The sequence below is a fragment of the Haliotis rubra genome, unplaced genomic scaffold (genome assembly GCF_003918875.1).
Source record: "Haliotis rubra isolate DU_JTF1 unplaced genomic scaffold, ASM391887v1 Scf1197, whole genome shotgun sequence".
In the NCBI taxonomy this organism is placed as follows: domain Eukaryota; kingdom Metazoa; phylum Mollusca; class Gastropoda; order Lepetellida; family Haliotidae; genus Haliotis; species Haliotis rubra.
In genome coordinates this window covers 161581-172983 of record NW_025765111.1, presented here as the reverse complement: position 1 = coordinate 172983, position 11403 = coordinate 161581, and the positions used below count along the sequence as shown (strand labels likewise).

The 11403-nt window shown below is 42.4% G+C and overlaps 1 protein-coding gene across 1 annotated transcript; it reads left to right on the top strand.

The window, feature by feature from the left end:
* The first annotated feature begins 4705 nt into the window (after positions 1–4705).
* On the top strand, positions 4706–7341 carry LOC124261729 (amiloride-sensitive amine oxidase [copper-containing]-like). The gene has a single exon (XM_046696083.1). It carries the CDS (start codon positions 4706–4708, stop codon positions 6992–6994), a length of 2289 nt encoding a protein of 762 aa, XP_046552039.1. The 3' UTR covers positions 6995–7341.
* Positions 7342–11403: the final 4062 nt, after the last annotated feature.

Below are 11403 nucleotides of genomic sequence, written 5' to 3'. Positions count from 1 at the left end.
ATGTAAAGTATCACTAATATATCAACGAATGTACTGTAATCTCCGCGATAATTATTTCTGATATTTAACTGAATCACTTACATTCTACATTCAATTATGTAAAGTTATAGCTAAAATATTCAAATACGTATTAGCGAGCGTACGAGCGTGCGTGCGTGTGTGTGTAATTAACAAGAACTGTATATTTGCGGAGTCGTCGATAAACATTTGTCTAATCAACGGCGGTTGGGTAGCCTAGTGGTTAAAGCGTTTGCTCGTCACGCCGAAGACCTGGGTTAGATTCCCCCATGGAAACAATGAGTGAAGCTCATTTCTGGTGTCCCCCCGCCGTGATATTGCTGGAATATTGCGAAAAGCGGCGTAAAACCATACTCACTCTAATCAACCTTTATACCATTTCGGGATGGGAACCATGTACTTGCATGTCCATTTGATGGTGTACGCTTATCACGACTGACAAAAGTAACTGAAACGAACATAAAATAATCATAAAAATATTCCTTTTAACAGAACTAGTCTTTCGCTGATATTTTAGCACTAAGAATATAGGTAGTTGCTATAAGCAGGTTTCGTGTTTTTATATTCATCTAACTTCCAAATGATATGACTTAATTGTAAAAAATGGGCAATATTACTTTTGAATTAATTCCGAGGTCAACTTAACTTGCTATCCTTTAGAGTGGATTCATACGGATGAGCCTCATGGTGTAAGTCTGATGACGTCATTGTAAGCCCGTTACATTTAAAAACCTATTTAAGGGATGATTAAGGCGATTGTTATACACTGTGATAACATTATGGCCGACAGCTGGAAGGTAATAGTCAAGTATTCAAACAAACGTCAACTTACAATTCCCACAATTCTCACACCTGGTTGTATACACCCGGGGGTATGTTTTAATCTCCTGTCGAAACAATTCAAATCGAGACTTATCTTTCTGATGTTCGATCTGATATCCCGAAATGTGTGAAGCGGCATATCCAGGCGATTTGAAAGTGCCTCGTTCACATTAACATGAATTAAAAGGTGGCATATGCCAGTGGGGGGTTGTATAGTTACGTAAGAGGCCATGTTCATCGCAGGTAAAAGAAACAATGACATCGATAGCGTATTGTTTGAAAAGTTGTGACTCTACAGGGCTACAAAGGCGACAAACCTTGGAGCGACAAGCTGACCAATCACGTGTGTATGGATTAACCATGGCTTTGATATTGCACAATTCAACTGACTTGTGTGCGTATATAAAGTCAAGATGTGCCTGGACAAGTTAAATTAACACCAACTGGACACACATCTCTTTTGAACCGGCGGCCAGCAGGGAGTGATTATGTGTCTGTCACATTGAATTGTAACCCGGTAAGTTCTTTTACACAATGGTTTCGGAAACAATTCAGTGCATGAAATTCTGGTGATAAATGTTTTTAACATTGAGCATTTGACATGAGATATGTTCAAAAATATATATGTATTTGATAAGTGCAGTTGGTAGTGATATGGGGAGAATCGGTTCCTAATGGTTGACATGGTGACGTTGGCAACTCGCGATCTTTGATTAATCATTTTCACGTGCCCGAATGTTGTAAGCTTTGTTATTAAACCACAGGCAACATAATACATATAATAATATAGTATTTATAGACCATATTTACAGAGCATGTTTAAGAAACATCTTCGTGACCGTATTCATAATATCATTGATAGGCCATTTTCTCAGAGCATGTTTAAGAAACATTGTCTTCGTGAACGTATTCATAATATCATTGATAGACCATTTTTACAGAGCATGTTTAAGAAACAGTTTCACAGAGCATGTTAAAGAAAGATCTTCTTGACCGTATATATAGTATTTATAGACCATTTTCACAGAGCATGTTTAAGAAACATCTTCTTGACCGTATTTATAATATTTATAGACCATTTTACAGAACATGTTTAAGAAACATTATTTCTGACCGCGTTTGGCTCGCCGCAAATTGCTGGAAAATTGCTGGTGTGGCGTAAAGCAATATTCATTCAATCTGATCGTATTTGAAAAGGATATATTTAAGAAATCTATGCTCAGCCGAGAGAATGTTTTGTGACTCTTGCCCATGTGATGCACGTGCAAAATGTCCCATGATCAATTCGTTTGCGACATGTATTTTCCGTGTAAAGTGTGCGTTTCACGCTGGACTACCACAAGCACATTTATCAATGGCCTGCACTTTTCGCGCTGCTTGAGCTTATAACCCAGGCAAAGAAAATATTCCATTTTTCTGACAATTCATTATTTTAACTAACTACCATAGCACAAGTATCCTCTTTTATTCATGTTAAACTTTAACACGTCTGAAAGTTAGAAACTATATATTTAATTCAGTCCGTAATTTACTATGTTTATGAGCCGGGTCCAGCTGGCGACACGTGTTAGGTCAAACTCGGCATGCTCTTGCAATTTAGTTATGATGAAAAATGTCTTTCTTTCATTGCCAGATGTTTTTAGATATTTGACGAATGATCCATTATTTTCAACTTTAAATCAATACAGTTCTAAATTAGATCCTTCGTGACGAAACCTAATTCGGAAATGAACAACGGGAGAAAGCGCAATCACTGACCTCACTGTAACTGACATGAGAAGATAAATACTATATGAAAGATATTTAACAGAATCAACCATGACTGATAAATAATACTAAATAATGCTAAAGGTGATGACATGTTAACCCTCAACAAACGTCATATGTCAACGTCAACGTATTTGAAAACCCATGTCTGCCAACCCCACCACGGATGTCATTAAATACACTGTAAGAGGCATCGTGTGATAGTTTGTGTTAGAACGGGACTCAGAACGAAATGGTGGATAGTGATGGAAGCGTCCCACAAATGTATTTAACTATGTCAGCAGCTACACACAAGGGAGCGATATAAATAGCGAGTCAGTTTAGTTTTACGCCGCACTCAGCAATATCCCAGCTGAATGGCGGCTGTCTGTAAATAATCCAGTGATCAGCCGTATGAGCATCAATCTACGCAATTGGGATACGATGACATGTGTCAACCAAGTCAGTCAACCTGACCACCCTATCCCGGTAGTCGCCTTTTACGACAAGCATGGATTGCTGAAGATCAATTCTAACCCGGATCTTCACGGATTGCGACATAAACAGTTTACAGACGTAATACGATGAACGTTAAGACGACCCCATTCGGCTCTTACGCGGGTGCTATGATAATTACAAGTAAATTGTAATCGCCTTGTTACAAGAGTCATTGATATCGGAATATACCATAACTGTGCGGTCCGAGTTAGTATTTAAAGCAATATATCCATGACGCAGCAAAACTAATACCTAATCCAGCATGTGTGATATGATGTATCCATATACTTATGTTAGATGTACTTTTGTATGTTACTATGCAGAGGCGGTGTGGCGGGGTTAACCTAGAGGTGAAAACTTCGCTCGTCACGTCGAAGACATGGGCTGTGTTACCCACATAGAAATAACTGTGACGTGAAGCCCATATCTGGAGTTGTGATAGCTTATTCACTTTATTTCTCATTACTTTATTGCTGGAAAATTGTTAAACGCGGAATATATCCACACCCACTCACTACCCAGAGGCAGGGTCGCTCCTGTGTCTCCTGTATCATGTATTGGTTGTTTATCGCCGCGCGTTAAACAGTAAACAAACAAACAAACGAACAAAACGTTGCCAGTCACCTGGAAGGATCATTAGTAACACAGCGAAAACTGACAACAAAATATTGATCGTTTGTTAAACAACTTTTTTAATCGGGTGTTCAAAATTATGAGACAAATCATCAGAGTTGGTGTGTCGAATTCATATGAGTGCCAAATTTGATTTTGTTGCATTTTAGATTTTGTGTTAGTGAGCAATTCATCGGTCTCAAATGAAATCAAACGGACTGTACGAACATAATGACCACAGATGAAACAAAGGCACACATACACATTGTGATTTTTAGTAAAAGGTTACTAATACAGTGAGGAATAAATCTGAAATAGGCTTTACATTTAACTTAATCCTATTGTTTAAGGGATTATCACGGCGCACTGAGCACCATACTTTAACAAAAGAGACTGCTGAATTACGTGTTTGTCAGACTTGAGCTTTCTTGCGCTGTGGGTTTCTCCTAATTGTCAACCGCCTAAAACTTGCATCGCCTCGGGCTTTCCCCCACATTAAGCTGACGCCCCGTGATATAATTGAATTTCTTCTTTAAGTGACATTTAGAAACTGGTATGATGAGGAGAAACACTTTATAGATAGACAATTTCTTTATTGCAATACGGGTCGGTGTAGATGCTAACACCATTATCAAGCGACACTAGCACTACACCGAAATGTCGCAACAAAGAAGTTGTCTATCCATATAAACTCACTCACTCACTCACTCGAACAAAGTTCTTAATCTTATTATTTACTGACCGTGGTGATATATGAATATTCTTCTACTGTGAAACGGAACGGTGGGGTAGCCTAGTGGTTAAAGCGTTAGCCCATCACACAGAATGCTCGGGTTCGATTCCCCACATGGGCACAATTTGTGAAGCCCATTTCTGGTGTTCCCCGCCTGATATAGCTGGAATATTGCTACAAGCGTAAAACCATACTCACTTATTCTACTCTGAAACAAGCTGAACTCACGTATTCATGTTTTTATTGCAGATTGCACAAGGAAGTGTCACGGTCACCATGCCCGTCAACGGGTCCTTCACCCCTGATTCAGCTATTGAGATGAAGGACACGGCGTATCTATCCCATTCTAACCCCGAACTACACATGTCCAACAACAGTCTGCAAAGGAACGAAAGACGAGGCAGCACATGCCAAACACTCTGCACACAGGTGTTTGCCATCATAGTCTTCATAACGGGACTCGGAATCGGCATCGTCATAGGATACTTCGCCCTCAACCCCAGACAGGCAGACTGCAATGCACCGTCGGTTCAAGGACGACCATCGGAACTAATGGTTACGCCAGCATTTACGTCAGCGACAGGGTCCCCTCCCGCTGTACCATTTACAACACCACCTCCACACCTAACGCCTAAATGTCCCACTGGAAATATGATCACCAAAACAGACAAATCTGAAGATAAGGGCTTGTTTGAATTACTTACAACCGAGGAGATGGAACAGGTACGGAACTTCTTGAAGCGCGAGGGTCTTATATCGTCCATCGATGGAACACCATCTTTGAGAGACAGCTACATCTATGGCATGTCTCTCTACCTACCTCAGAAATCCGCTGCCCTGAAGCATCTCGACAAAGGTGAACGATCTCCAGGGAGGTTCGCCGATGTCCATGTCCACAGAGGAAACAGGAACAGTCCTGATCTTATGGAATACAGAGTAGGGCCGCTAGGAGAATCAATGACAGCCCAGGCCATGTATACAGACGGCGAGCTGCCCTATAACAGTAGACCGAGGGATGGCATAGAATGGGACGGGCTTACAGAACAGGTGACCCGAGCTATGGCGATCCTGCGACCGTTGCTTCAGGAGAGTTTTGACGGAGCTTACTATCCAAACGGTGGTTTGACCTTCCACCCACAGGCGCCACCAGGTCTGCAGCCAGATGAGAGGGAGACCAGGTTTGTTATGGCTCTACACGTTGAAGGTACCGCTAGAGGTCGCGATCTACACCCTCTCCCTCTCACAGGTACTGTTCACAATCCCGGTGTTGACACTCGAAAATGGTACACGCACAGCTTCTATTACCTCAACCAAGGACCCTTCGCCTCTGCAGAAGAATTACTGTCAGCTTATAGCAATGGAACTGTCCGAAAATTTTCGTTTTCCAAAGGATACCGCCAGACAATCTTTGCCACATCCTTCCCAAAACAGAACTCTGACAAGAGGAGGCAATACGCATCAACTAAATCCCCTCCCAGGTCATACACTCCTTCAGGACATAGGTTTGTTATCAATGACCATAATATCAAATGGATGGGATGGGACTTCACAGTGGGTGCAAGTCAGTTTCGAGGTCCTAGTATTTTCAATGTCAAATTCAAGGATGAGAGGATCGTGTATGAGAACTCACTGAACGACGTTGTATTGGTGTATGCCTCTGATGTGTCTTCAGGAGCAAACACCATCTACATGGACGCCACATTTGGTGTTGGGGAGTTCCAGAACGTCATTCGTGGAGTTGACTGCCCTGACCATGCCGCCATATTGGGCGCTACCTGGTTCAACAGCTACAGCCAATCTCCAGTCTCAGCTAAAACAATTTGTGTGTTTGAAACTGCAGGTGAGCAAGCTCTCTGGAGGAGGAAGGACAAGTATGCAGCAGGTCTCGCAAATAATCATCTCATTGTTCGAATCCCAATGTCTGTAGGAAACTATGATTATACCATTGACTTCATGTTCCACCTTGACGGGACTCTCAAGACGGAGGCCGTGGCGTCGGGATATCTCCAGGCAAGCTTCTGGGACCCCGAGAACCCCCACGCTGGGACAGAGAAAAGCACGGATCCGTTTGGGTTCAGGCTTGGGGAATACACACATGGGGCTCTACATGATCACACGTTTGGTTTCAAAGTTGATTTGGATATTCTCGGCACTGACAACAGCTTTGAGGTAATTCACTGGAAAGCAGGCGACGTTCTCAAAGCATTGAAAACACAGTCCAACATTGCCACGAAGCCGTCATACTTCTTATACAACGAGACGAGATACATTGAATGGGAGACCCTTCAGAAGGAATCAGGTCTGAAAATTGACATGTCCCGACCTCAGTTCTGGACAGTTGTGAATGAAAACCAGAAGAACAGATGGGGCGCGAAGAGAGGCTATAGAATAGTTCCTGAGACATCTGAAGCCCAGGTTGTTCCCGAATCTCACCCAGTGATGGAGGCTGTGTCCTACACTAAGTATCATTGTATGGTCACCCAGCAGAAGGACGACGAGAAATACATCACGGGGCGTACGATCTCAACCGCCTGGCTGACCCGATGGTGTCAATGGACCAAATGATCAACGACGAACCAGTTGTAAATTCCGACTTGGTGACGTGGGTTAGTATAGGCTTCCTTCACGTTCCAACAGCAGAGGATGTGCCAATGACTGTCCGTGCACATTCTAGTTTCACCCTGAAACCATTTAACTACTTCGACACCACAGCTTCGTTTGACATGCCCCAGTATGTCGACACTAAAGACCATTCAATTACCGAGAGACCGCCTACCTATCAGTCGTGTTCAGAACCAACTTACGATGATTGCTATTTTTGTAAATAATGTGTATGGAGTGAAATGTGAAGTATAAATCTCATACGTTATTTGACTGCATTCTTTGAATTTTTGTATCTAATGAGTTTTCATCATTCCGAATGCACGTATGTCATGAATTGTATGTATATATGTTCTTAATAGAGAAATTGTATTTTTTTATAAAATCATTACTTTATATTCTTTTTAGCGTTATTTGGTCACTCTCATCTCGATATCATCGTTCTTCCGTTCTAACGTTTTAGATTGTAAGAAAACGTACATTGGTATCACTGGCGCCGTTGCAATACGTACCTAGATACAGTACAAAGCGTTCGTAACGTTGCGACCTGTCGTAACTCTATAGTTTATCGGGGCGATGGGGTCAGACCCGGGTTCGATTCCCCACATGGATACAATATGTGATGCCCATTTCTGGTGTCGTGATATTGCTGGAATATTGCCAAAAGCGGCGTAAAAACTAAACTCACTATAGTTTATCAGAGGCTTACAAATGTCGCAGCGCTACGACCGTTTAGAGGATTGGGCCCAGAGCCCCATTTCAAAAAGCTATCGTAGCACTACGACTGTCGTAAGTGTACGTTACAGTGTAGGAGGTACGACAGTTGTAGCACTACGAGAGCTTTGTGATACGGGGCCCAGGTTGTTAATATTTTAGTTAACGCTTCACTTAGCAGTATTCATCCTGTAAGTCAGCGCTCTGTAAACAGCTGACTGACTGACTGACTGAGTTTGGTTTTTCGCCTCTTTTAGCAATATTCCAGCAACATCACGGCGGGGGACATCAGAAATGGGCTTCACACATTGTACCCATTTGGAGATTCGAACCTTCGGCGTGACGAGCCAACGCATTAACCACTAGGCTACCCCACCGCCCTCTGTAAACAACCTAGTGATTGGTATCATGAGCACTGATCTACGCATTTTGGGATCAACCACACGCTAAGCCAATCCCGTTTGTAGTCCATAACATTGTGTATAACCTATTACTGAACTGAAGGTCAAAAGAAAGTACACATCTATATTTGACGGTGCTAGAAATGAAATGTTCAAGAAATGATTATTCGAATGTTATTTAATCTAATTTATTGACACAGGCACGAAAGTTGTATTGATATCTTTTGTATTGATATACTTTCTTGTCATGCGGTTTACAACACGCACACGCACACGCACACGCACACGCACACGCTTAAAGGTGGCGATGGGGTAATCTGGTGGTTAAAAGGTTCCTCATCACACAAATTGCCCGAGTTCGATTCCACACATGGTTACAAAGTGTGAAGCCAATTTCTAGTTCCCCGACGTGATTTTGCTCGAATTTTGCTAAAAGCGGCGTAAAACCATACTCACTCATTCACTACGCTTAATGAAGGATGTACCCGTGAAGGTCCGGGTTAGAATGAACCTTTAGTAACCCATGCTTGTCGTAAGAGGCGACTAACGGGATCGGGTGGTCAGGCTCGCTGGCTTGGTTGACACATGTCATCAGTTCCCAATTGCGCAGATCGATGCTCATGCTGTTGATCACTGGATTGTCTGGTCCATACTCGATTATTTACAGACCGCCGCCATATAGCTGAATATTGCTAAACTCACCCACTCACTCACTAATGAAGGATGTGAGTTTAATGTTTTCGTGGAAGCTCATTAAACTGCTATGATGGTATTATGACAGGAAAGTATATTGTCTGTGGTATCGCTCCACTGAATACATCCTTTGAGAATGAAATGCTGAACGTCCTTTGGACACCTTCCTTCATGGCAATTTGAGTTGTTTCATTATATGCACACAAACTCATGCTGCACATCTGAGCTCTTCATGAGTGAGTGAGTTGTCACATGAATCGCGACATGATAAAGAAATTGATCACGTTTGTCCCTCAGAAAGATTGAACCAGAGTTGAGTCAATTTGGGTTGCCAAAACTCGCGAATCCCGGATTGCCCTGACTGTTTCTTTTTGGTTTGGTTTGTTGTTTCAAGCCACACACAGCAATATTCCAACTATATGGCGGCGGTCTGTAAAATATTCCAGTCTGGACCAGACAATCCAGTGGTCAACAGCATGAGCACCAATCTACGCAATGACCACACGATCCCATTTGTCGCCTCTTACGACAAGCATTGGCTACTGAAGATCAATTCAAACCTGGATCTTCCCTGGTTGGAAACTATGTATTACTCACACTGGTTCACATGCTGTTGGCTGAAGTGACGAATTGCCATCGTCAGGTTCTTCTCTGTGGTAACAACCAATAATCTGACCACCCGATCCCGTTAGTCGCCTCTTACGACAAGGGTTGTCTCCCATTAGTTACACTCTCAAGGTAATAGGAAGGAGATGGCACTTGTAACTAACGGGTACAACAAGCCATGGTTACTGAAGACCAATTCTAGCCCGGATCTTCACGGGCATCGATTGGTTTTAGGTTTGTGAGCACAATAGCGGCGCTCATGGGTTCGATGCTCATGCTGTTGATCACAGGATTGTCTGGTCCAGACTCGATTATTTACAGACCGCCGCCATATAGCTGGAATATTGCTGAGTGCGGCGTAAAACTAACTTCACTCACTCTCTTATTTGAATATTGTTTAAAGCGGCGCTAAAATAAGCCCACTTACCCACACTTATCGCAAGACGTGGCGTTGGACCGATACCAACCTTACTTTCATCCCTGGATCTACAGTATACCACATGTATAGAGAACACGCTTTTAACCAAATGACGGCTATAACGAATACCTTTTGGTTCCGACCACTTGGTGTTTATTTTGTTGTTGAAATATATACAGCGAACACTTACTATGGATGTAACGAACTGAAGTTTGCGGTCTCTTTGAGTTTGTTATAACCGTAGCTTACTGTAGTCTTTGAAAGTTTTGAAAGTGTGTTTCTGATAATACTGCTTGTTATTGTTTTCCCCATTTGTATGCCCCATAAATGGGTCTCCTAGAAACAAGGCATTTCTGTGGCAACTGTTTAAGGCACAAAACACTATCAATACAGACAATTCTCAACATCACATTACCGCGTCAAAGAATTCCTTACAAATACATTATTACACACGTTTAAGTATAAGAGTGAGTGAGTGAGTTGCTTTTGGCACTGCGTTCTGCTATTTACCAGTGTATCAAAGCGATGGCCACCAGAATTAGTGAGTGAGTGAGTTTAGTTTTACGCCGCTTTTAGCAGTATTCCAGCAATTTCACGGCGGGGAACACCCGAAATGGGCTTCACACATTGTGCCTATGTGGGGAATCGAACCCGGATCTTCGGCGTGACGAGCGAACGCTTTAACCACTAGGCTACCCCACCGCCCCTGGCCACCAGAATTAGGCCTCACGTATTGTAACTATGTAGGAAATGGAACCTGGACCTTCGAGGTGACGAGCGAACACATTAACAAGTTACCCCAGACAAGTTGCCACAGAAATGCCTTGTTTCTAATTGGATATTTGAAACTGGCTCCAAAGGAGATATAATCTTGTCTTCTGATATCGTGAACTCATTAACCACTACGAATAATCATCCAGCATGTGCCTCTATTAGTACTCTATAGGAATTACTTATTTTCAAATGTATGTACTTGGGAGAGGCATATCAGTATTAACGACAAATTCCACTGAAAGAAATAATTTGTGAGTCGATAAAAGATTTCTTGGTTGTGCGAATGAAATCAACCAAAGTACGAAAACTAGTCAGTAAACATAATTATGGTATGTAACTGTCTTTGCGTTTCCATGAAATTTCCATATGTGATGCAATGTTATTTGAAGAACATGAACTCCAACACTTTCGCTATCAGGTTTGGTCCCCGGGGGTGTTTTTGTGCCATGGGGTGCAGGTCTGGTCGTAAGTATCTTCCCTAACTCACCCCAGTGCACTGCCATAATCCTGATCGTATATCCGTGATGAGCCTGTGCCTAGCTCCGCTTTACTCTCGGGGTCCGATATGTCTACGTGCGTTGCTTACATGGCGACATGCTGTTATCGTTTTGCTCTCGCATTATACGGCTGATTTTTTTTGCGTTTTAACGAAGCTCGTTTAATAAGCGTTGTGGGTTCACTGGGTTTCGATTGTTAATTAGTTTCCTCTCATACTGATATATGTCAAAATGGTGGCAGTCATCCTTCGGCTAATGGTAATTGAGATA

What these genes read in the sequence shown, in the direction of transcription:
- LOC124261729 (XM_046696083.1), top strand. Translation starts at nt 4,706, where the DNA reads ATGCCCGTCAACGGGTCCTTCACCCCTGATTCAGCTATTGAGATGAAG.